The following is a 26661-nucleotide window of genomic DNA, read 5'->3' on the forward strand; positions in this document are numbered from 1 at the left end:
TTGTTTTGTATTTTGTATTTTGAACTGTGATCTTCAGATGAAGGGTGGTATACAACTGTAATAAATAAACAAACAATAAATCAATAAAATTAATACATTGAACATGGCCTAGATTGAAGCATATGGTCAGCCAGCGCAGCTGCTTCAACAAAGGTGTCATATATTGATGGCAGTTAACTCCAGACAGCATACTCACAGCAGCATTTTGCACTAACTGCAACTTCTGAACCAGCCTCAGGGACAGTCCCAATGAAGTGCATTGCAGTAATCAAGTGAGCTGTGTATGTGGCACAGTCGTGAGATTATCCCTGTCCAGGACTGTCAATAGCTGGCATACCAAGCTAAGCTGGTAGGAAGCAGCCCTCACTACTGAAGCCACTTGAGCCTCTAGTGACACATGAATCAGTGAGTACCCCCAGACTATGAACATGCTATTTTTAAGGGAGTGTCCAGAACAGGCAAATGGCCAGTTTCTTGGATGCCCAAACCACCTACCAGCAGTGCCTTCATCTTGCCAGGATACGATTTCAGTATATTGGCCATATACAGTAGGCTTCTGAATACCAGTTGCTAGGAATCGCAAGTGGGGAGATTATAGTTGCACTTAGGCCCTGCTGGTGGGCTTCCCATAGGCATCTGGTTGGCCACTGTAGGAATAGGATACTGGACTAGGTAGGCCTTTGGCCAGAACCAGCAGGGCTCTTCTTATCTTACATATTATTTGCAAGCCCAAGTGGAGTGCAGGTTTTTGTGACAGAGGAGAGACTATTGAAATCTCTCAGCTACATCCGTGAACTACATGCACTTATTTTACTCTTCTTCAGTACAGAAGCTATGAACTTCAAAAGTCAAAGTGCTTGAATGAAATATATTGGATGAATCTTGAACAGGTCAAGACTACTGGTCATTCCAGAATATATAGAACACTTTTCACTTTTCTTCCACTAGCATTGGTCCAGCATGTTTACTGCTTGTGGACTTCTCATAAGCATTTAGATTTATTTATTTTATATTTTATTTATATAATTTATATCCTGAACCCATCATATGTGATCTTGGGCCCACAACAATAAACAGTCAAGTATCTTTGGGTTATATAACGGCTCATTCAGAAGGCCTGAAGCAGGGGAGAGTCTTCAGCTGGTGCAAAAATAATAATAACTAAAGTTGGTACCTGGCAATTCTTGGTGGGCAGGTTGCTGGTCAGTGTGAGGACAGGTTGCTGGGCTAGATGGTCTGTGCTGGCAAGACTCCTATGCATTAGAAGGAAGTGTACAATTCATAGCTGCAGGGAGAGGGCTTGACTTATTGGTATTTGCCACTTCTGAAAAAGGGCTACATGAAGATTCCAGTGATTAGAATAGGAGAGTTTTTTTTGGGAAATATCATTTTCTCAATGAGAATATAAAGTTCTTTGGGTGTTGGGAAGATACAATACTGGAAAGACATTTAAATCCCCTGAAATGTGCAAAACAAGTGAGCGAAATAGTGATAGCCTCAATAGACCCTATGTATGATTTGCTCTATTAGATAGCTGCAGTCCAGGGAGCTTCTGCAGTGAATCCAATTAATCCTCGTGGCCTAAACACACACGCGCGGTTTTCAGTGACTCAGATTTTTAAAAGCATACTTATTTAATAAAACCAGAAAATGAAAAACACTATTTAATTAGGTCTTAGATCTGCTCATGGGAAGATTTTGTTTCTAGTGGGAGCAAACCCCTTAATCCAGAAGTACTCTATATCTGTGCTGGCGAGAATGGCCTTGAGATACCTTCATTGAATGCAGAGAAGGAAAGAAATCAACAAAGGCAGTGGGGCTGCTCTAATCTGACCCAGCCTTTTAATAATGCTCATCCGCCTACGAGAATATCAACTACTCAAGGGACCATTCAACCAACTGCCTTTTTAATAAGACTGCTAGTCCAAAAATAATCTTAATCAATTAAGTATCTCCAGCACTGCTACAAGGTCATTCCTAATGCAAAACTTACAAGGAAAACTAATAGTTATGCTTGATTTGATCTCTGTGCTGTATTCCTCTGTTCACAGGAAGAATTCTGGATAGAGTTTCCCTTTCTTTGGGTTAAAAAGCTTTCAGAATATCATCATCTGTGTTGCTTTTTTCAAATAGGGATGTGCAGTTTAATTTATGCTTACAAGCAACTGCAGCGTCAGTTTTGTCCAAAGACTGCAGAAAGAGATTTGTTCTTAAAAACTCCATATATTTTCATTCAAAAGGAACTGATTAATTTACCACTGTTTCAAGCTAGATGATTTGAAAATTGTTAATGAATTCTTACAAAACAACCTTATGTGCAGTGACTAGAAAATAAGGACCATTGAAATCATCTTAAATAGCCTACATAACTCAGTTATATAAAATCTAGATGTGCACAATATTAATACATCCAGTACTGCTGTATAGGACAGAATCTTGGGTAACAATGAAAAAATGAGAAACACACATTGATGATATCTGAAAACAAAATTATCAGGAAAATCTTTGGTCATATCAGGGGAAATGAAACCTGCAGATGAAGGATTAAAGAAGAAATAAGAAGTCTCTATGACAAGCCAAGCATAGTGGGGAAGATTAAGGCAAATTTATTTCAGTAGCTCGGGCGCATCCGAGATACGGATAAGCAGAGAGCAGTGACAAAACCACTTTTGTAGTAACACCATGCCTTATTATTATTTATTACATTTGTAAGCTGCCCTTCATCTGAAGATGACAGGGTGGTCCACAAGATAAAAATACAAAATGAGAACACAAAATACAGAATAAAACAAACCACTAACCTCTTTCCCACAAACACAGAGAAAAGCCAAAGGCCTGGTTATAGATGTTTTTGCCTGTTGCTTAAAGATATGTAATGAAGGTGCCAGGTGAGTCTCCCTGGGGAGAGCATTCCACAAGTTGGGAGCCACCACAGAAAAGGCCCATCCTTGTGTTGTCACCCTCCAGACCTTATGAAGCAGTTCATATGGGAAGAGGCAGTCCTTGAAGTACTGTGGTCCTGAGTCATTTAAGCCTTTATAGGTCAAAACTAACACTTTAAATTGACCCCAAAAACTAATGGGCAGCTAGTGCAGTCAGGCCAGGATTGATGTAATATGCTCAGACTGTCTTGCTCTGGTGACCTTACTTCATTTTAACTTTTGCAGGATAGTCCTGAACATTCCAATTTGGGGGCAATATGAGGGTGGGGGTAATGTTTCAGCAGGGAGGTAGCTTTGTTGCTGTGTGGGAAGTCAGCCATGCTGCTTCCTTCTCACCACCTACAGTGGTACCTTGGGTTACAAACGCTTCGGGTTACAAACTCCGCTAAGCAGGAAGTGGTTGCTCCAGGTTAAGAACTTTGCCCCAGGATAAGAACGGAAATCGTACAACAGCGGCACAGCGGCAGCAGGAGGCCCCATTAGTGAAAGCACGCCTCAGGTTAAGAACCGTTTCAGGTTAAGAATTGACCTCTGGAATGAAATAAGTTCTTAACTTGAGGTTCCACTGTACAGTGGTACCTCTGGATACGAATGGGATCTGTTCCGGAGCCCCGTTTGCATCCAGAAGCAAATGCGGAGCGCAACCTGAAAGTGCTCAACCTGAAGCAACTTCAACCTGAGGTATGACTGTATTTTTCTTAAGACAGGCCTGTAATTCCAGTGCAGCAGAAAAGAATAGGATTGGCATACGTTCCTGTCTGGGCCGAAACCACTAAAATGTATGGGAAAATCCAGACGTATGGCAGCCTATATTGGCAGTGCCGTTTTTGCCGACTCTCTCTAAAAACTGCTCAAAAACGGCTTTTTGTGATTTTGGGCAGAACTAAAAAAGCTCAACAACTTTTCTGTCCGTATTTTCACTGTTTGAAATATGGCAACCCTGGAAAAGAAGCCACCAGCAAGGACTCATCAGTGAGCTGAAACTGACTTGTTTCACAGGGAGTCTGAAGAAGCCTTTTGTTAATGTCACCTTGGCAGAGAGTTGAGCTAAAGTATCAAGGCAAAATCAGAAGTCTGGCTGCCAGGAGTAAAAGTGTCAAGGGGTTTCTCTGAACTTTGTCGCGAGAAGAATAGGTGCAAGCTTAGAGTCCATGCTGGGTAATTGCCTTTCCGACCGTAGTTTGTTAAAGAGGACCAGCTTTCCAGTGACAAATATAGGGCACTGACAGGGGCTAGCTCTTCCTTTTTACGCAACTGCAAAATGACGAAGCTTGTAAAAAGAATATTAAAGTGTAAACAGGGGAAACGAGAGGGGAGAGCACAGCAAGGGGGATAAAACAGGATAGCTGTGTAGCTGTCCAAACCCACCCACACAGCATCAAGCAGCAGCAGCAGCAGCAGCAGCTTTGCTCTGTTTTAGGCATGCTGTAAAGCACCATCTGGGAGTCTCTGGAATGGTTAACACCTGTCATGTTACTACAGCCAATAACAAAACAGTCAGTTTGTGAGCGCCTTGATAAAAATGGATCATCAAAAAGAAGGCTAGATGGATTTGTCTGGAGAGAAAACACACACATATCATGGTGAGCTAGTGCTGTTTGTTTCTAATAAAGTGGTGGTTTTTCTAGCCAGTGCAATTACTATGCCATGATCATGTTAAGATATTTGGTATATTTCCCACCATATCTTCTCATAAGCAATTAGGAAAATATGGATTGTAAGTGTCTGCTATGGAGGTCGCTCCCTCCTCCAGATCCAGATCCCCTGGATTCCCAAGGGCTCTCCACTGCTATTTCACCAGATCTACCAGAAATAGTAGACCCTTTCTCTGGTGCTATTCATTTATTTGGAATATTTACTTTGCCCCTCACCTGAAAAAAAATCATGTAGATGCATATGGTCGTACATCTGATCATGGCTTGGAGGAAATGCAGAATTGCAGAATTCTAAAGGGGCAGGCTGTCAGATGAAGTAGAGCAGAGGTGGCTGCCCTGTGGCCCTCCCATTGTGCTGGCTTGGACTGATGGGAGCTGGACTTCAACAATATCTGGAAGCCCAAAATGTAGATAGATAGTCACTCTTGAAGTATTTTCAGATAATGCAAAGCCAGAATAAATTCCACATGACTATTCACCACCCTGCTTTCTAGTAGAAGTCACCATTGACAGAATTCCCCCATCAAAGTTAAGATTCTACCACTACCTCGACATGCCTTATTTCTTGACAGTCCTCCCTAGCACTCCTCCTGTCATTCTGCATAGCATACTGCCCCTGTTGATCTTCTCTTTGACTCACTTCTTCTTGCATCAGTTCTGTGTCGTCGCTGCCCTTTTTCTCAAAACACCACACTTTCAACTTTCTCAAGTCTATTCCCTATACTCTGTATCATTCTTTCAGTTGCCTTGCCTCTGGGCTCCCTTTGTCTTTGTCCTGGGTCCTCAGCCTACCCAAGTAATTTTTGATTCCAGCAAAACTGACAGCTTTACTTTCCCTCACAGAAGTTAGACTATAGCTGGCTTAGTGTCCTTGGTTTACTATACTAGCTCAGCCAACCACAAGCACAAAACAATATCCTGGCCCTAAATGTTCTTAACACATTGGGAAATGGAAGAGCAGAAGTCAAAATTCTCCTAAGACAAGCATAATTATATGAACAAGAGAAAAATCAATGTCGTATTAACAAAATTGGTTAGATAATTGCTCCACTTAGAAAAATCTGCATGGTTCTAGGGAACTACTGTATAGCCTAAATAAGTATGTTACAATGCTGATATGCCCAAAAGGCAACTTGAACTAGCAGAATTTTAAACATTGCTTCCATATGACAGAAAATCATTGTTTCATTCTCTTCCATACTAGTCAGACCTTAGTACGGACTTGGGAGAAAAATCAAGAGCAGAAAAAGGATAAAGCTTTTGAAAATAAGACTAGTAGAAAAGGCTGATGGTGGAGCCTGGAGATGACAACCACTTTCTAATAGATGTACATTTTTTCTGTAGCTGTTCAAGCAGAAATGCAACTGACAGGAAGTAATGGACTTTTGTTGAAGGAGGGAAGATTTTTAACATCACGTTCAAAACTGAGAAAAGTTAAGAACTCAATAAGAGAGGTTTGGGAATACCTCGTCCGTTGGATGTTTTTCAGTAGAGACAAAGATCAGTTAGGGGCAGTTAAAGTAGAAATGATCATACTTAAAGTAGGCATGGGTCTAAATCAGGGATGGGTAACTAAAACCAACTCATCTGCTATCTGCTGAGCCGTGCTCATTTATTGGTCCACTAGAGTCAAGGATCAATCAACAACAATGAAATGACAGATCATTTCACTGTATATATCCCAGGTAGGTAGGTACATTTTAGGTGTGTCCAATTGCCATGCAATTGCCAACTCATGGGTCCTCTTGGGGCAGAGCAGAATGGAATGGAAGGTGGGGCAGAGGTTGGGAGCAGAATTCCTGTGCGAAATGGTCACTGCCTGTTTATAAATTGCTTCTTAGGTGGTGGGTCAAAGCAAAGAAGTATGCAACTTACAGATTATATGTTGTTGTTATTCCATCACCCAAATAGGTTACATATTCATTTTCTGCTCCAAAATCATCTGATTCTAGGAAAGCATATCTTTATTTTTCTTTCTAGTTCTATGTCATAAAAATATATTTCCCCGTAGATAGAACCAAGGCCCTTGGGCTGCCTGTCCTCTTTAACGCATTAAGCTAAACATGGAAAGCAAACGTACCTCCAGGCACTCTCTTAATCCTTTTAGCAGGTAGACTCTGAGTGGTCTGCAAGCAAATTTTTTAAAGGGATCAGATGTGCACTAGGTGAACATCCAGTCGTTGCATTACATACTTACCAAATTCCAAGTTGGAGGATCAGCAGTCACTACTTGTTCAGTCTGCATGGATTTTCAAATCTGCTTGGTTTTTCAGAGAATCCAGGGGTCAATTCAAATATGCAGAAATAGCAAGTAATACAGTCCTTCCTTGACTGTTGCACATTAGGACTGCAGGTGGAAGGTGGGGGGGGGCATATGTTTAGATAAGCCCCTACGTAACTGCCCGGTTCACTGCAGTGCTCTCCATATGGGGCTGGCTTTAGAAATGGCCTGGGAATCGAGAACTGTTTCAAAACACACCTGCCAGGATGTGGTAGCAGCAAGGCAGTTGGGACTTGCTGTGTATCAGTGTAATGATTCTATACCAACTACATGTGTTGCCAGTTTTTCTGGGCTCAGTTTTAAGAGCTGGTATTGATTTTGTTCTAGGTCAGTGGTTCCCAATTGGTGGTCCGCATAACCCACTCGGGGTCCGTGGCACATATCCGTCAACTGTCTGGGACATTCTGTTTTAATAATAATAATAATAATAATAATAAATTTTTATTTATACCCCGCCCTCCCCAGCCAAGGCCGGGCTCAGAGCGGCTTACAAGCAATAAGTAAGAGAGCATGGAACGCCAAAACATGCAGGTCACGTGACTCATGTGGGCATGCAGCCCAGAAGACGGGCTTCCCAGTTTTGCACTGGGACATGTTGGAGGGTATAGTAGCATCATCCACATAACAAAAACTACCCCAGATATAACACTTTCAAAAGTAGGGGTTCCATGGCTTGGCTTTTGAAAAACTGGGTTCTGTAGTACTTAGCTAGTTGGGAACCACTGTCTAGGCCATTTTAGTATTGAAGGGTTATCTGGTGCAAGAATTGCTTGTACCAATATTAGTTTGCCAGAGCTCAGTATCAGAGGCTATTCTCTCTCGCCTTTGATTAGCAAAATCTGAGTGGCAGATACCAGCGATGGAGCCTTTTTGGTGGTAACAGAGCATCTGAGGAATTCCTTCCCTGAAGAGCTCTGAAAAGCCCCTTCTACTGGATTTTTATGCTGATGTGTTTTTACCTCTCCCGTCCCCCCCCCCCCGTTTTTAACTGTTATGACTTTTCTAAGCTGCTTTGGAGGAAATATTTTAAAGAGTAGAATATAAACAATCAAACAAATAAAATAAAGCAGCAGAAGAAAGTAGTCCCGAAGGCAAGCTTTCTGCGGTTTTATTCAGGTCAAAGCAAATGAATGGCTGGGGAAATATTTCTAGAAACTATAGGAAGAGGAGAGCCAATGGGGGACTAGAGCTTGTGAGTGTGCAGCCTACAAGCAGGTGAAAGCAGGGTGGTGTCACCAGGTCTGGTAGGGAGATTAAGCAGCTCAGCTCAGAGGACAAGGGATGCTGGGTTGAAGACTCCTGGACTAAGCAGGGCATGGAGTGTAAACTGTGTTGGGAGAAGAACCTGTTTTTCAGAGAGTGAATGTACCATATTTTGAATTTGTATATGACAGGGAATAAGGCTTTTTTTAAAAAGCATTAGTATTAAAGCTGGAAGGTACTGTGAGAAATAAATGGAAGTGCTATCTCTTAAGTGAGTGGAAAGGGAGTGGTGAATAACTACTTCTGTACTAAATGGCTTGCTTGTTTGATTATTTTAAAAGCAGTGAAAGAAAATGCATATTGGGACTTGGAGAATCATATAATACTATGCCTTGCACTTAGTTTGTGAGGCATGCTCCTGGGATGAAATTTTTTAAAAGCTCAAGACAAAGGGTAGCACAGAGCAGCAGTGAATTCAGTTCTGAGTAACAGCACAGAGAGGAAGGGACTGGTGTTGGGTTTGCTTGTGTTTAACGTCTAAATTAATTATCAAAATCTATGCACTAATGAAATCCATAGATGAGATTAAATAGTGAGAAGCTGCAAGCACACACCATAGCAGAATCACCTTCCAAAGGGGCCAGGAGTACTTAGTAAACATGAACAGAAGTCCACAAAATTAAGCATGATTTGCAAAAATATAGTTTATGGATGTGAGCAATGCATTATGCACCAGCAATACATTAAGCACCATTCCCTTCTCTTTGAATATTTCTGACCATAGGATCTCACCCAGTAGTTCAAGCTTTTTGAAACCAGCCTTCTTAAATTCCAGAGTGCATGTCTGACTACACTCAGCTTTCCCTTGTCTCTGTGTAATGAAACCCAAGAGAACAGGATCACTTTCTCAGTACTGAATGTTTGGTAATCTGATCTAGGAAGGTATCATCCAAGCCTTCACTCTGGCTTCGCAGGCAATGTAGTATCCGAAGAATGTAGTGTATCCGAAGAAGTGTGCATGCACACGAAAGCTCATACCAAGAACAAACTTAGTTGGTCTCTAAGGTGCTACTGGACAATTTCTTTTTATTCTTTTTATATATTTCTACCCACAGTCACCAACAGTGTAATCTTCTTTTTAAAAAAAATATTTTTATTAAAGTTTTCTTGGTTTACAAAGGTATGCACAATGTCTCTTTTTTCAAGTTAAATTTTCCATAGGTCAGTTTCATTTGTTGAGACATTAGGGTTACATTAGGAAGAAAAAGGGTGGAAGAGGCGGAGGGGGCCATGGTGGGTGGGGTTGGGGTTGGGAGGCGATATTTCTATTTTGCTTAATGTATGTGTATTTCTTGTATGGCTGTTGTCCAGAATAGTTGGATTTTGGGGCATTCCCACCACATGTGGAGGTATATGCCCGTGGAGCTGCACCCTCTCCAGCATTTTGGTGAGGTTCCTGAGCGTATTAGCTCTAGTTTCCTTGGTGTTAGGTACCACCTTTAGGTAAGTTTCAGAGTGAGTTCTTTTCTTTTCGTTGATATGGATTTAAAGGGGGGTTTAGGCTACATTCTGGTCCACTGAGTGGGGTTAATCTCATAGTCTATTTCGTCTTCCCATTTTTTTTTATTACGTCTAGGGAGTTCGTGGGATTTTGGAGTAGTATTTTGTATATTGCAGATACCATCCCTTTGCCATGTCCCTTTGTTGTTAGGAACCCACAGTGTATCTGAAGTGTGCATGCACACGAAAGCTCATATCAAGAACAACTTAGTTGGTCTCTAAGGTGCTACTGGACATTTTATTTTATTTTATTTTTTATATTTCTACCCACAGTCAAGTCACTGTTGTTTCCCTCTCCTACAATTTTTACTCATATACTCTCAGTCTGCATTCTGTCATTCAAGTCATAGATCTCTTGATAAGTGTACACATTCTTTACATATAATTTTGCTACCTCTCCTTTCCTGTATGGGCTATTCCTTTTGAATAGGGTATACCTCTCAGTTTGTACATTGCAGTCATGAGTTTCATCCCACCAGGTTTCACTAATGCCTAAAAGATCATATTTGCCAACCTGTATTAAGAGTGAAAATTCTTCTTGCTTGTTTCCTGTACTCTGTGCATTAGTGTAGAGACAAGTGAAACAATGAGTCTTTCCTCTGCACACTGCTGCCTCTGTCACCCTCAGTAGGAAATCATCTGCTGCCAGCACACATCACTTTCGTTTGTGGAGAGCAGCAGGAATTGTTCTGTTCATTGCCACCTCAGTGTGTTTTGGGTTTTCTACTTATATTCTTGCTGCTCTGGCTGAGAATTGGTGTCCAGGGTGAGGGCATGGAATTGATTTTGCCACTCCAGAGACAAAACATGGCTCCTGACAGTCCTGCTTTCTTTGTGTTATGTTCCTTCAGGGGGTTGCCTCCTGTATTGGGTGATCTTGCTCCTCCCTAGGGTTCCCTTCCTGCATCTCTGCTCCAAGATAGTCCACTCGGGTCTAGTGAGAATTTCCTCATCTTGCCTGATAGCTCAGAGTGTGGTTGGCAGGCCTCATGTTGCTGTATCTTCTCTTCCAGCAAGGTAATCAGCTTGCACTTGCTACATGTGTAGTTTTGCCCGTTCTTAGGCAGGAAGACAAACATGGCACAGATGTTGCTGGTAATTGCAGCAGCTGCATTACCCTCCAGGTCTCTTGGTTCCCCACACACTGTGAGACAGCTCCAGGCTTCCCCCTCAAACTAAACAACCTTGCAAATGCCCCTGTTTACAAGTCCTGGCCATGAGAGCTTCACCTGCTGGATTTCCTCCTGTAGTGCTTGTATTAAAAATACAGCAGCCCTGTCTTGTTGCAGGTGGCGCTGTCGCCATGTTTGAAACCGCCTGCGTTTGAAGCATCTGCTGCGCCAAGATGGTGAGGCCCGTGAGGCCCAGCGCTTGAAGAGGCGGTGGGCAGGGAAGCCACAGAGATGAGTTTTGCCAGATGCTGAGAGGGGAACACGACTGCCTGAGGAGTTCCAGGCAATTTTCATCCCCCCACCTCCCCACTTTTTCTTGCTTGTATTCTTACTTGCCTTAAGACTGCCTTCTCAGCAATGCCACTGCCTCAACCTTTTCAGACAGATAGCCGAGTTAGTCTTTTGCATCAAAAACAACAAAAGAGTCTAGTAGTGCTTTCAAAGACTAACGAAGATATTATGGCATAATCTTTCATAGACCAAGTGGACTGTAGTCCATGAAAGCTTAAGCCATAATAAATGCGTTGGTCTTTAAGGTGCTACAAGACTCTTTGTTGTTTTTCACTACAACAGATGAATACTACTGCTCCTCTGGAAACTCTTCCCTGACATTATTTATGAAGCTAAACAGCCCAGGCCCCAGAACTCACTGCAGACCTCCACTTGCCACCTCTTTTCTCTTTTATGTCAATTCATTATTATCCACTGAGTGCAGTTATTTTTAGACACTTGCATACCCACTTTATGGTTGTTTCATTTAGTTCACATAATTCATCCTTGCCCAAGAGGATGCGATTTGGGGCTGGATCAATATCCTTGTTGATATCTAGGGCTGTGAGGCTGCTTAGAGAACACTAACAGGACTTTCCAATTCCTGGCTGAAGAGTGGGAGGAAACTCCTTGTACGTGTGGTGCTGGCGTTGTGTATTTATGGGCTGTAGATTGCAGCCTAGATAATTTCCACCTGTATACTTAACTGACAAGAGAAGAGAACCAACAGAGCATTTCTAATCCCCAGGTCTGCTGGCTAGAGATGGTTTAGGATGAGACAGAGGTACCTCTCAGCCAGGGGAGGACCATGCTCAGTGCAGAGGTCCTGCCGTGCTCGTGGTTCTAGATCTGCCAGTGGTGTTTTGGCTAGTGGAAGCCATTATTAGCCCCCAATATTTGGTTCATCACCCCCCCCCCAGCTTTGCCCATCAGTTTGCCATAATTTCTTCTGTAACATCACTACACTTGCTATGAGAAGTTGGCTTTGTTTTTCTCTAAACAATTCTAAGAGTATTTTCCTCATTTTGAATACCTAGCTCTATCTTCTTTAGCCCTTTTAAAAAAACCTACCCTGTACAGTGGAACCTCGGTTGACGAATGTAATCCATTCTGGAAGACCATTTGACTTCCAAAACGTTCAACAACCGAGGTGCAATTGCCGGTTGGCAAATTCCATTGAGAAAAATGGAGAAAAACACCTCGGAAGCCGTTCGACTTCCGAGGCGCATTCAAAAACTGAAGCATTCACTTCTGGGTTGTCGGCATTCGATAGCCGAAACGTTCGACTTCTGAAGTGTTCAACAACCGAGGTTCCACTGTAGTAGGCTTTGTGAATCAGATCAATTCTCTGAATTCAAATTTGTGTAGAATGTCCCTTTCATATTGCCCAAATATTATTTTACATGCTCTTTTCTGCTACTAACTTCATGTTTCTCTTCAATTTTTGTTTCTATTAATATCATTGGTTGTTTCAGTACTTCACCTTTTTTAAAATAGATGTTGCACTCTATTGTATACTCTGTTGGTATCTTTTTCTGAGGTAAACAACACACTTGAGATGCCTTTCTTTGTTTGCAACATAAAAATATCTGTCTCTGGCTGGTTGCAACTCATTGTGTACCTTTCTTTTTCTGACTTTTGTCCAGCCTTACACTCCTGTGCTGGATCAGTATTCTTGACCTTAGCAATCTATCTCTCCTTCTCCTTTTGGTCAGTTTCCATTTTAGACTCTTCAGTCATTAAAAAGATTCCTGCGTCGCCGTTATGTGTCATGTTCAATTTCTCCTGTTCTTTCTCTGCTTGGATATGGCTTGCAATTGTGCTTCCATTGTTGCATCCTTTAAATCTTAACTGTCCCTGACAAATGCTCATACTGTTGACTTTTAAAAATGTACTTAGTTGTCAGTTCAGGGAGGCCATAGCATGATAGCCATTTTGATGGATGTGCCACCCCCCTTCCTTCAGAGGCAAATAAAAGAAGTTATCAGTCTAAAGTATGATACACAGGAGGGTGACGTCTCATAGTGAACAGCATTAGATTGTGGAGTTCTTCCCCCCCCCTTATTAACTAAGTGCCCCTTGCCTTTGGGGAATCAACTTTGCTGGATGATACCTTTCCAGCTGTACTAAGAAAGCACCTTGCCCTGTTAGATGTCCCTGCTGGAAGATCTTATCAAGTTTTTCTTTTGCATTTTCACTCTTTATAACTTCCTGAATGTAAAAGCAAACAACTTCTTGTTAAAATCCTATGCAGCTGGTACTCTGCATGGGAGTGACTGACATGAGGTCTATTGTCCTTTGCTGCTAATCTGTTTACACGTTTGCCTGCATCCCTCGTTGCTCATTATACTTACCACACAACTCCTTTAATAGCTACAGAATACTCTTTTATTTGTGTCTGAAAGTCACATTTCTCACCAGTCGAGGAGTCTGCCTTTGTGCCAGCTTTTCCTTTTCTTTCCCCCCCTCTTCCCTGGGCTTGGAGATTTGGATGAAGGTTGAGGCAGGAGGGATGGGGGAAGGGTGGCAAATGGTAGCATCTTCTGTAGTTTATGTATTTACCATATTTCTTCTCTTGCAGCAGGAGTCCAAGGAGGAACATGGTCTGCAGAAGAAAAGAACAAAGCAGCAGCTGGATAGACTGAAGTTTGCCGCAAAAAGGAAAATAGCACGTAGGTCTCATCTGCGCAGGGGAATGTGGGAGCTGGAGAATGAGAGTACACTGGTTTTTTTTGTATGGAGTTTCTTACATATGCCTTTGCATGACACATATGCCAGGGCCTACCAACTCAAAAGTAGCCGCTTTGTATGAGGTCTGACATTGTATGCGGATAAACAATGTCACCACAGATACATATAGATATGATACAGCTAAGTGTCATTGTGCATATCTATTGGCATAAAGGAGAAGAGCCTTGTAAGGTTGCCAAGGCTGTCACTGTTTATGCAAAGTACAACATTACTATCTATTTCCTCTATGAAGACAATGGAACAAGGGCTATGTTATATGGCAGCCGTGAGATGAGAAAAAGGATAAGAAGACCTTGAATCTAAGCTCTATCCAGAGACAACTGTAGTTGGTGTGTAGAGTTACAGTCTCACGGACAGAATATTCTTGCTTGTTGCTTGATTGGTTATTAGGGCAAGAGTACATGCGGTTTATTCAGTAATTAGCCTTCTGGGTGACTCTGTAACTTAATTTATTTGTGAAATGAAATTCTTTGCTGTGATTCTAGGATCTTGTTCTTCTAGAAACGTGCTGTTTCACAGAGGTAGTCTTAGTTAGATCGCCTCAGCTGAGCCCATTGCTGTAAGTTTGCAGCAGCAGTTTATAAGTATGCTCCAACTCACAAGATTTATTGTGAGTGGTGCTGGTTTTACAAGGAGCATCTGATTTGGAAATATAATGGAATACATTTCTGAATGGACCCCAAGCAGTGGTTGTAACCTGATAAACTCCAAATGGAGGAGATGGGAAGTAGGTTGCAAATAGCCCTCTTTGCAAATCCCTTTGTAGGAAGAAAGAAGTGCATATTCAGTACTCCAAACAAGCTAAAGGCCCACAGATGTGAGCAAGAAGGCATGAAATCCTCTGTGTGTACAGAATACCTAGGAGAGAGATTAACATGAAGCCATCCATGTTTTGTGTTGAAACTGTAATGTGTAGAATCCATTTGCCGCTGGCAGCACAAGACTAGATCCTCCGTCCAGCATCCAGCAGAATGTGGTCTTAGAACTGCGCTTGATAATTGGCATGAGCAAAGGTAGTGAGTCTCCTCATCAGTTCGCTCCTTTGGATGCAGGTCTCATACCTACTACATTAGAGCAGTCAATTAGCAATAATTAATTAGGCACATCCACTTACATGTCTGCTCTTTTATTTATTAGAACTATAATTAGCCTTTTAGTGTTTATTTTTAGGCAAATTAAGGTTCATTTCTTTGAAATATAAACCACTGTCAGTGTTTTAAAGGGTTGCTTGGGTTTTATGACAAATTGGCCTCTTGGAGATGTGGCTGCCTAGGGAGGGTGGGATTGTTTGGCCCCTCCTATGTAGGCCAATTGAGACTTATTCAAGCAATTAATAACTGTGTATAGTGGTAGTGATGTTTTTATTCAAGAAAAGGCTGTTTTCCTCCCAATGCAAACAGCAATCACCAGGGGCAGGGGCTGGAACTGGGGTATGGGCAAAGGGTTAAAGTCCCCCTCCCTGCAGTTGGCATTTCCCCATGACCACTATTTACTTAAAACAAACATTCACCCAACTACTAATCCGTGAATAATGTCACGTCTGGTTTCATCCTATGTGGAGAAATAAGGCCCGCATGTGCTGCCAATTTCCAAAGCTGGAACATTTCTCATATTGTTAGTGTTTAAGGCACATTGTTCTTTTCTGACTTTGTAATTTTTAATCATTTTTAACATTGAGCTATAATTCAAATACACCCGTGACGTTATATTCTCAACAAGCTAAGATTAAAACATACAAACCTACATAAATCCTTTTCTTTGGAATGTTTCTGATGTATGTCTTCTAGAACAGTAAATCTCTTTTCACTGTACATTAATTTCACTATGATTGTGAGTGTAATACAGCCAACATTTTTGGGGGTGGGGGTGGGGAATCTGTTAGCAAGAAAACTCAGAACTGGTGGTGCTTTGCATCTAATTCGTTTTCAAACGTCCAACTGAAACATGAATTGTGTAGTAAATTGGCATATTAGCATGTAAAAAGGCTCAGAACTAGTTTAATTTGTTTAAGGCTGTAATGTCTTTAAAAGCAGTGTATGTACACCCCCTCCTCATGTTTTCTTGGCGGGATTGATCATATGACACTGACATTTCTACTTATCAATGGAACTAGGAGTGTAGTGGGAGCCTAGCTTTGGAACAATGAAACTATGCTGACTTTAGCACACAAACAAAAAACCCCTCAAGTTTTATAATGGAGCTATTCAGAATTCGTGGGCACATATGTGCAAGCACATAATTTGTGTCCGAAAGGGCATGCAAATGGTTTTCTGTCTGCTAGACGTTGGTTGTATAGACTACCTGCCAAACCATTCAGACAGTGCTTGCTTCTGAGAGCTCAGCTTCTATTTTTGTGTCTTGGAGCTCTTAAATAGTCTGTTTGCCCACACCAGTAGGAGGCTAACGCAATACTTAGAATTTCTAATCATCATAAATTATGACCAATGTAATCAACATCAAGCGCACACAAATTGTGAGCGTTTGCAGACAGCGTTTAGAAATGATCAGATGTTAAGCAGAATAATACATGATAGCCAGAGATACGCAGCATGGCTTTGACAGAACAGATGCCCTGCTTCTCTCAGGGAGATGGCTTGCTCCTTTCACTGTCGTGCAAGTTGGATGTATTTCATGGTGGGTGGGGGGCAAAGATTTATCCTTTTCAATGCACCCGTGAATTTGGAAAGTGGAATAAATGTTGTTTATTTTCTCTCTCTGATATGCCAGAAGGATTCTTGTCTAGAGTTCTTCCGTGTTCCATTTTACTATGCCCTTTTTTTCACTCCCTGGCAGCATGATACACCATATTGCTTCTTAGATGGAATTTCATTTGCATTGTGTTTTATAGTTGTTGACAGTCTGGTTATGCAGTCATGGGTTTTTGGTTTTTTTTAAGTGAGAGATTGAGAACAGGTAACTGATGATTGTGATCCTATGTCCATTAATTTCTGCTTAGATCCCTTGCAGTTTTGCTGCCAGTATCTTAATTATATGAATTCCAGTAATTATAAAATATTCTGCTGGTTCTTGAGGATGTCCAGGCCCTTGTACTGTATATGTACAAGAATACACATTCCAGTGGAAAAGCTATAATATGGCTGCTCAAAGCACTGTTGCTTTTAAGAAGGGGGGGGGATAACTCAGCAGCTTATTTCTGCATACAGCTGTTAAAGGCACAAGAACCCTGTTTCCTTAGTGCCAAACTTAAACCAAAGCCTACGCTGTCATCCTGTAGACACATACCTGGGAATAAGCCCCATTAATCCCAAAGAGACTTACTTTTCAGTAGGCATGTATAGCATTGTACTGAAAGTTAACATAATGAGTGTCTGGCTTTAGGCCCTGCACAGCAGGAGACACACCTAAGCATATTTGAAGAATTTACACGTTTTGCATTTGCTATTCAGGAAAGGGATTCTTTAACAACCAGTTGCACTTACTGTGTAGTAGTATTTGCAGATCATCACCTCTAAGGAATACCTGATCTCATATGAACCCACCATAGGTGCATCCTGGTTACCAGGAAAAAAGGAAGGGCCAACTCTGGAAATCTCAAGGACTACTATAGAATAAGACAGAAGCAGGAAAGTGCACTAAAGAACCCCAGGGATTCCTGCTGCCTGGTGTCCAAACAACTCGCATATCAATCGCAGCTCTGACATCACTCATTGGGAGCTGGGAGCAGCCAGGCTGGCTCACTTCACAGAAATTGCTTAGAAGGATACCTGCATCTTTTGCTTCATAGGTTTCTTTCTAGGAGGGCTAGAGATTTTCTTAAGAAAATAATAAATAAACTTAGGCTATTGTGCCCTGATACTGTACCCATGGGTGGGGCATTGCCCCCACCCCCCTGACTTAAACTCAGCTCCAGGAAAGCTAATGCCCATTAAGCAGGGCAAAATGAAACGGCATTGTGTCACATAGTTGCTTATTCATAGTTGTGACCATATCCAAGGGGTGTTGCAAAGTCCATGTTTCAGTTTAGACCTGCTGCTTTTCTCTTGGGAAGAGGGAGTGGTGAGGTTCAGTAATCCACAAATGAGGTTTCCTTTGGAGGCATTTCTCATGTGTTGAGAAGATGCTCCTGAGGAGGCTGTGATGGCGTCCTAATTGCTTTGGTGTCCAAACACTTTACAGTAAAGGAATCTGAGCTATTCACCGTGTCTGGAAGGTGATCTGTTTCTTCAAAGCTCTTCTCTTTAGTTTCTTCTATGGTGTTTTGTGCTCAGGTGCACTTGTTGGGTTAAGAGTTGTTATGTGTGAGAGAGGATTTCTCAGAAAGTGCTGCTCAGAATCAACTTACAATGGTTTGACTGAAGAGTGTTTCAATGTGCTCTTCAAATTCTCAGAAAGCAGGGGAGTTGCTGGAGTTTCTTTTTCATTCTGGTTTTCAGGCTTGGATATTTTTAGTTAAGTGAAAGTGATGGGTCAGAAATCTAAAAAAACCAACACCCTGGTGTTTTCCAGAACAGCTTTGGTTTTTTGTTTTTGCAACGCTTGTGATTTTTAGTATGTCCCAGAAAATCATTTAGGGAACAACTTTGTATAGGTAGGGAGAGAGTGGTCTCATCCCAGGTAGGAAAGCGTGCAGATCTGAAGATCATTCTCTGCCTTTTCCAGGTTGTTCTTCTCATTTTTATATTTTTAATTTTTTGCACTAGTCCAGGCAAATGTGGCTCGTGACCTTTGCCCGTTTGCATTTCAGGAGGCTTGGCAGTATACACCACAGAGCACTATGACTTTTAAAGTTAATAATAATGTTGAGTGGAAAGGAACTAACTTCATTGTGCTCTACCAGCAGACTGTGCCTTTTAGAAAAAGTCTGTTCATGCACAGTTCAGTGTTCAAAGTCTACCGCTTTTCCTTTGCGCCCTTTGATGATAGTATTGCATGTGGAAGTACAAAACAGGGTCGCTGCCAGATGATTATGTGATAAAATATTTCATTGTGATGAATTCACCAAAGAGTCAAAGCTGAGATCACTATGGGAACCTTAACTAAATGCCCTGACTTGGTTCAGTGATTTGATATTGCACAAAATGCATTACTCTGCATTTAGCACTGTCTGTTCCAGTTTTGAAGGCACACGGCAAGGTAAGCTGAGATGTAACAGCTTTGATCCAATTTAGTTGGCCTTTTTTCCCTGTGAAGGTGAAAGTCCCCAGGCACCTTCTTCAGGGCATAAGGAATGAGAGCCTGCTGCATTGTATTGTGTTACGCTTTTCTTTTTCACTTTTTTCAGAGATGACGGAAGATGAACAGTTTGCCCTGGCTCTGAAAATGAGCGAGCAAGAAGCCAGGCAGTTGAACTCTCAAGAGGAGGAAGAGGAAGAGCTTCTGAGAAAGGCCATTGCTGAGAGCCTTGGTGTAAGTGAAGCAGAAATACTTGGGCTACAGAACTGCCCGTTCACATCTTTCCCTGCCCTGTACTCCCCCTCTGCAGTTCAAATGAGGTGTTTGTTATGGGACAGGCTTCCATCTGGAATTCTAGCCAGTCTTCTGTAAGGCATAAATGCATCTGACAAGGTGAGCTCACAATACATTTGTTAATCTTCACCATGTTAACAGCCCCAAACACGGCTAATGAATGATTTCACCTTTAGCTATCATTTTGTAGATTAACATGGAAGTGTCCATTTATATATTTTACTCAGTAGAGCAGCAGTCAGTTTGATTTAATAATTAGGAATGTACATTTTCAAAGGCAAATCATTTGTGTGCATTTTTCACCCTCCTTTCTAGAGCTGCCAGCCTTCTGAGTCTTCGGCTGCAGCTGCCGTGCCCCATCCTTCCAAGGCACCAGTGTCTTCAGCACCAAGCTACCCAGCTGGGCAAGAGGATCCTGAGCTCCTTGCAGCTCTACTGCCTTGCCCTGAGTCTCCTTGCTCCGAGTACAGCTCCCTCTCACACAGTGACAAAACTGATAAGAATGGACAGACAGATGTCGCCAAGAGGCCCCTAGTAGTACTGACGAGGTTAAGCCAGGCAACAGTTGAGAGCTCACTAGTCTCTAGCATAATTGTATCTCCAGGGAAGAGCCAACCTTCTGCAAGGTCAAATGAAAACCCTTCCCCATCAGCAAGGAGCAGTTCCAGCGATACACCACCCAGTCTAGAAGAAGGGACATCAGTTGCCTTAAGTCCCACCTTTCCCCAAAGGCCTCGGGGCACTTTGTCACTGGCATCTCAGAGACTTTTTGCAGGACGGTTTAGCCCTCCAAAGCCAACAGGCAAGGAAACTGAAAAGCATTCCCAAAATTACATGGAAGGAGATTCCCTTCCTGGTTGCTCAGAAGCTCCGGAGAAAGTGGCCCTAGAGCAAAGCATGTTGGACTACTCCAGCAGACCAGGGTCTGAACTTGGACATCGGTTGGAGCCCATCAAGAAGGCATGTCTTTCTCCTGGGCTGGTGGAAAGGACTGAATTGCCCAGAAATGCTCCTCCACTGTGCGCACTTCATAGGGGTGACGAGGAGTGCCAAGAAGGCGAAGAGAGAGACATGGTGCACTATTACTGGGGTGTTCCCTTCTGCCCTAAAGGCGTGGATCCCAACAAATATACCCAAGTCATCCTGTGTCAGCTTGAGGTTTACCAGAAAAGCCTGAAACAGGCTCAGCGACAGCTTCTACACAAGAAACCATTTGGGGAGCCCATTGTCCCCAATTTGTGTCCCTTGAGGCGAAGTGACCGTGGCAAAGCAGCAAAGGAAGCATCTAAGATAGATGAAGGTACAGATGAGCAGGAAGGAGAAGAAATGGATGAGAAAAAGGAGCCTGAGAGCATAGCCTGGCTTCTGTCCCCAATAAATGGAGAGCAGAACATGGCAGGGGGAAGAAACCCTGAGCGTGATGATGAGCCAGCAAGCAGCTCATTTCAGGTAAATTTGCTGCGCTTTCTTTGTCGGTCTGGTGAATTCTGAATGAAGGAGGGGGAGTGGCTAGTTATCTTTGCTTGATGTTGTGATCTATACAACAGACTAGACCCCAAAGAATGTTGGTGCGTATTTAGGGGTACATTGGTTCACTACGACTTGCCACACTTCTAAGGTCAAAGAGATTTGGTGAACTTTGCAGCTTTTTAAAAGAATAGTGGACAACTCAGAAATTTATAGGATCTAGCATTATAGTGAACTGAATCTCTAGTAGGTGGCTGTTCAAGCAAGGGGGGAGAAACTTTTCAGCCCCAAGCTAACCTTGTGGCTTAACCTTCTGGGGGCCACATGCTAGCTGTGTGCAGGGCCAAAGCAAAAAGTGGGTATACACACACTCCTTTACATGAACACAAACACTTCCATGCGCTCTCCCTAGCTTCAGTCTCCAGGAACTTGCCCTCTCCTCCCAGAGTGGCAGTCAGGCTTGAAAAAAAGCATTGGAGCTAATGGAAGTCATTTTTTCAAGCCTAATTGTCACTTGGGGAATATTGGGGGCATGGAGCATGTTATAGTCAGATGAGGAGGACTCATGGGCTGCGTCTGAGCCGGTGGGCTTGAGGTTCCCCATCACTGAGATAGCTTGTTTCTGCCAAGAGATTAAATAATAGACTTGAAACCCAGTTTGTGCTCTCTGGTTTCTAAATTGTAACAAATGTGACTTTCCTTTGCAAGATCAATCTTAGAAAGCATATATCAATGTATCTTACCGCCAAAATGTTCAGCTCTTGATGGTTATGTTAATAGCTACGAAGGCAACCATATGACTGAAAATTGTGGCTTATACACAAAGAGTTCTAGTATAGCAAGTCATCTATTGCTGGCATGAGCATTGCTGCATTTTTAAAAAAAATTGTTTGTTTTGCTTGGCCTGTTCTCTGCCTTACTAGGTAAATCCATATGCTACCAGAGATAGTAAAATGCCATGTGACCTAGTTCTAAAATACATTTTCAGCAGGAAAACATTTGCTATTTTGCACTGAGTTTTTTACATTATTTTGCTCTTTGGGAGATGTACCATTCATAAGACTATGCAGTCTCTTAGGATTTCTCTGTGTTTCTTAGCCAGTTGCACAACTTAGGTTTTAAGGGCGCCTAAGCAGCAGTGATTGATTTTAATGGGCAAGCTTTCCTATGTGTTTATCATGTCACTGAACAGAGGATGAGATGTGACAGGGAGAATGTTATAATCCTTCCTCATTGGTGTGGCATGCGCAGCCAAGCCAAACATTAACCTGTTCCTCTTGCTTTAATTGTTGTCTCTGTGTGCCATTTTTTCAAGCTGCCGGACAGCCACTAGGTGTCAGTGTTTGTTTCATTTCAAGAGCTGGAAGCAGCTTTCGGTCATTGCTGCTGTTTAAACAGATTGCTAGTCAGATGAAGTATTTATTGCTGCTGTATTTTAGGTTTGTGTCAGCCTTTTCCAACCCTCATTTTTCATAATGACTTCGCTGCTAGATCATTGTATAACTTTATCTTCGCTCTGACTGAAGCTCAACCTTGTTGTTACTATTTTCAAGTGTATTTGATTGTTTACCCCAGTGATGGAAAGATACTTAACTTGTTTTGTGATATTTATATTCTGTCTTGTAATATTGAACGCGCTGAGGAAAAACTGTCATGTCTGCATTTTCTTTCAGAAGCAAAAGTGCAGTGCAGCCTTGCTTCTGGTTTCACAGTTTTGGATCCAGAGTAGCTATATTTAAACACACCTTAAAGGTGACCTGCGAAGGAGAAAATGTTGGACTTGTGCCCTATTTTTGCTCGTTTATGATAGATGGAGATGACCGAGATGACCGAGTGTTTTTGTGTCAAAGCTGTTTTTATCTCTCTGCCTCAGTTGTTGGAAATCCAGGCCTTATTTAGCCTGGATTTTTGTGTGTGTGTGTGGCATGTGAAGTTCTGATGAAAATCTAGGAAAACCCCAAAGGCCTGATAGCACTGGTAGCCAAGAAAGGGAATTAATAATATAGGAAGCTGTCAAATGGGAGACTGTGATGAGCTGATACATCTAAGCACAGAAGTTAGATATACCCCAGCTTCTTCAAAGCCATTCTTAGGAACACGGGGAGACTCTTTATACAGAGTCAGACCATTGGTCCGTCTAGCTCAGCATTGTCTACATCAGATGTGGGGAACCGTTGACCCTCTAGGGGTTGCTGAACTACAACTCCCAACCTTGTGCTTGCGACAGCTGGTGGGAATTGTAGTTCAACTACATCTGGAGGACCAACGTTCCTCATTGCTGCTCTACACTGTGATGTAGCAGCTCCCCAGAGTTTCTGATAAGGGTCTTTCAGAGCGCTGTCTGGAGATGCCAAGGACTGAGCCCAGGACCTTCTGTACACAAAGCAGCTGGGGAAGAGTCACCACCCAGTGGTAGAGCAACTGCTCTGCTTTCAAAGAATCCCAGGTTCAGCTCCCAGCATCTCTAAGTAGAGCTGGGAGAGAACACTGTCTGAAATCCTGGAAATCTGTTGCCAGTCAGTGTGGACGATGCTGAGCTACATGGACCACGGAGCCACAGCCTTTCTATTTTTAAGCCCTAAACGAGTTCCTGGAAGAAGGCGCACCATAACGCAAGATTCAGTGTCCCTTTCGACTACATCCTCAAGGAATGCAGGCGTTGAGTGCACAAGTCTTAAGCAGTCTTCCAGCAAAAACGGAGAGTAATAGATTTGACATTTAAAATGGCTCTAGGGCCGTGAGAAACAAATGGGGTTGTTGGGGCAACCTGAAAACACAATTAAAATGTAAAAAGCTCAAGTTCCAACTCATAAATATACACTAAAGCACCTTAAGGTATAGCAGAGAAGCCAAGGCAGGGCTTCAGCCGAGTATGACAATATGCTTTGCGGCAGGTGATTCTTAACACCCCTTTTCTTTCTTCCGCCATGTAATGGAACATGGAGCTGATGGCAGGTAATTCAAAGACCACTTTTCCATGTTTTAAGCCTCATTTGAGCACTACATTTTTCTCCGCCATAATTACCCACCGGCGTTCTTTGTCACTGTTTCAGCACCCTTTGTGTTGACAGTAGTGTAAGTCCTAATGTATTTAAGGTGCCAAAGTGTCTCCTTAGCTGTTGAGTCCGGGCGGCTGCTACCTCTCCCCTCCCCCCTGCTTCTGACTTGTTGCTATTCCAGTACAGCTGAATCCGTTCTAGTCTGGGATGTTAAATCTGCATCGTGCTTTTCCTGGCGGTTTGAGCTGCTGGCAAGCCTGTTTGACTATGCCCCCTGCATCTGCCGAATTGCAAAGCTGTTAATCAAGACAGTAACTACCGTTGCCTTCAAGTCTTCCCTAGTGGTTCCTCGCTCCATCCTGCTACGGTGAAATGCTGCTAAAATGGACAGTGTGCTTGAGCTACCCCTTCAGACTCTGCTTCCCGCTGTTCTTTGGGAAACGATATATACCTCTGTTGTCTCTTTAGATGAACGGCTTTCATGATTCATTGCCTAGAATAGATTGAAACTAGATGTTATGGCAGATGTGGGCCTCTACTGAAAACAACAACCCCATGTCTCTGTCTCTTCCTTTCTTGTTGTTCGTAAATTCTAGGGATACTGCACGCCTGATATAACATCATTACCTTGCAAGTTCCCACCATCACCACTTCATTGACCGCTTCTTGTTCTTCCCGTAAATAACAAACAATCCTCAATACAATTTTGGGTAAAGTCAACACCCCAAAAGTTGGAAACAAGTAGGAGATGTATAGCAATCACATAGCTCTGTGTATGATCACAATTTATATACGTCTTATCTAGAGCAAGCCCTGCCATGCAGCGAGGCGAGGCTATCTGCTTAAGCCATTCCCATGCCAGGGTGGAATACAAGACCCAGAGTTCTTTGTCTGATTACCCACACCTTCCGTGCAGTGTCTTTATGGTTGCCACAGCATCACTTCCAGCTTCCAGTGCTTCATTTGGGTCTAGCACAGTGCTCCAATAATATCTGGTGTATGTAGAAAGGAATGAAAATATTGGAATGTGCACCACGCAGTAAACTCTGGAACAACCCAAATCATACACCCCATATACCATACACTGGATGGGAGGGTCTTCCAACACATAAGACCAGATGTTCTCAGGACAAAATAAACATAAACATAGACCGTTACAGGTTTCTTGTGAGATTGCTGTAAATGCAGTCAACATATGCTTGCGTGGATGGTAGCTGGGATGTTTAGAACAATTATTTAAAGTAATGCATAGAACATTGCATTTTTGTCTTAATTCATATTTGATCTATAGGTCAATATTTCCTGCAGGTGACTATTGAAGAACAATATGCACCTACTTTTTAACAGATGAAGAGTAGGAGTAATAAGATTGCTCAGGGTAACCTTTTTTCTATAAATGACTATTGACTCATGGGGAAAATCTATTGGGGTCCAGAGCCAAAAGTGGGAGAGCCATCAATAAGATAGAAACATCTGTAGAAGAAAGCTGTAGAAGATCAGGTATTTCCAACCTTTTCACACCCAGGCCCACTTTTAACCCAAGCATGCATTTGGGGACCCATTTCTTAATCTTGTACTATATAAGCCCACAAGGTGGCTTGATAGCTTAGACAGACATGAGACTCCTAATGCCAGTGTTGTGAGTTTGAGCCCCGTGTTGGGCAAGAGATTACTACATTGCAGGGGGTTGGACTATATGACCCTTGTGGTCCCTTCCAATCTATGGTTCTGGTAGTACAGTGGTACCTCGCAAGACGAAAAACGCGCAAGACGAAAGAGTTTTCCATTTTTTGAGTCGTTCCGCAAGACGAATTTCCCTATGGGCTTGCTTCGCAAGACGAAACGTCTTGCGAGTTTGTTTCCTTTTTCTTAAAGTCACTAAGCCGCTAAGCCGTTAATAGCCGCTAAGCCATTAATAGCCGCTAAGCCGCTAATAGCCGTGCTTCGCAAGACGAAAAAACCGCAAGATGAAGAGACTCGCGGAGCAGATTAATTTCATCTTGCGAGGCACCACTGTAGTACTGCTGTTGCGACCCACCTTCGATCAAGTCATGAGCAACTAGTGGGTCCTGACCCACCTGTTGAAGACCAGTGAGGCTAGATGCTCTTGATGTGTCTGAAAATATTTATTTGTGCATGATGTATGAGAGATGAAGTTAGTTTAATATGGAATGAGCAGGAGTAGAATGCAAAACCCCATGACAACTGCATTTGGAGTCTAACACAGGAAATAGGAAGTTCAGTGATGGATGGCTCAGTGACGGATGGCTTGATATAAGAATAGGGCAAAATATAAGAATGAAAAAATTAGAGGAGTCTACCAGCATCTCCTTTCTTTCATTTCTTGACCCCCTTTCCTGTGGCAACTTATCTGAGTTCTTATTTGGGGAAGGACTGTAGCTCAGTTGTAGAGCATCTGCTTTTAAGGCAGAAGCTCTTTGGTTTAATCTCCAGCATCTCCAGACAGGGTTGGCAGGGATTTTTGTCTGAAACCCTGAAGAGCTGCTGCCTGTCAATGTAGACCAGCCATAGGCAAACTTGGCCCTCCAGATGTTTTGGGACTACAACTCCCATCATCCCTGACCATTGGTCCAGTTAGCTAGGGATGATGGGAGTTGTAGTCCCGAACATCTGGAGGGCTGAGTTTGCCTATGCCTGATGTAGACCATACTGAGCTAACTAGCAGTGGTATAAGTATGAGGTATAAGGCAACGTACTCAGTATAAGGCAACTTCCTGCACTCCTACAATGCCGCTGGCTATTTAAAAACCTTGGTGCATATTGGGAAGGAGACCAAGTGGTGGCAAAAGCATTAAACTTCAGTTGTGGTTTGTGCCTGATCCAAGAGTAGGCAAGAGAAAAGGAAAAAGATGGGATGTAGAGAAAGTGAGAGGAAGAGCGAAAGAGAAAAGTAGAAAGAAAAGAGGCAAAACT

At 42.6% G+C, this 26661-nt stretch overlaps 1 protein-coding gene across 2 annotated transcripts in view; it reads left to right on the plus strand.

Annotated features, from left to right (window-relative positions):
• UIMC1 (ubiquitin interaction motif containing 1) overlaps window positions 1-26661 on the plus strand; it is a 78907-nt gene that overhangs the window by 16215 nt on the left and 36031 nt on the right. Inside the window, exons 3-5 of one of the 2 annotated variants that reach the window (XM_081184931.1) lie at window positions 13668-13755; window positions 19077-19201; window positions 19577-20710. In XM_081184931.1, the coding sequence (XP_081041057.1) occupies window positions 13668-13755; window positions 19077-19201; window positions 19577-20710 (1347 nt within the window). Of the gene's footprint in view, window positions 1-13664; window positions 13756-19076; window positions 19202-19576; window positions 20711-26661 lie in introns of both variants that reach the window. The other variant, XM_081184930.1, reaches the window with a different exon arrangement.

The sequence above is a fragment of the Podarcis bocagei genome (assembly GCF_964188305.1).
Source record: "Podarcis bocagei genome assembly, chromosome: 2".
Lineage (NCBI taxonomy): Eukaryota > Metazoa > Chordata > Lepidosauria > Squamata > Lacertidae > Podarcis > Podarcis bocagei.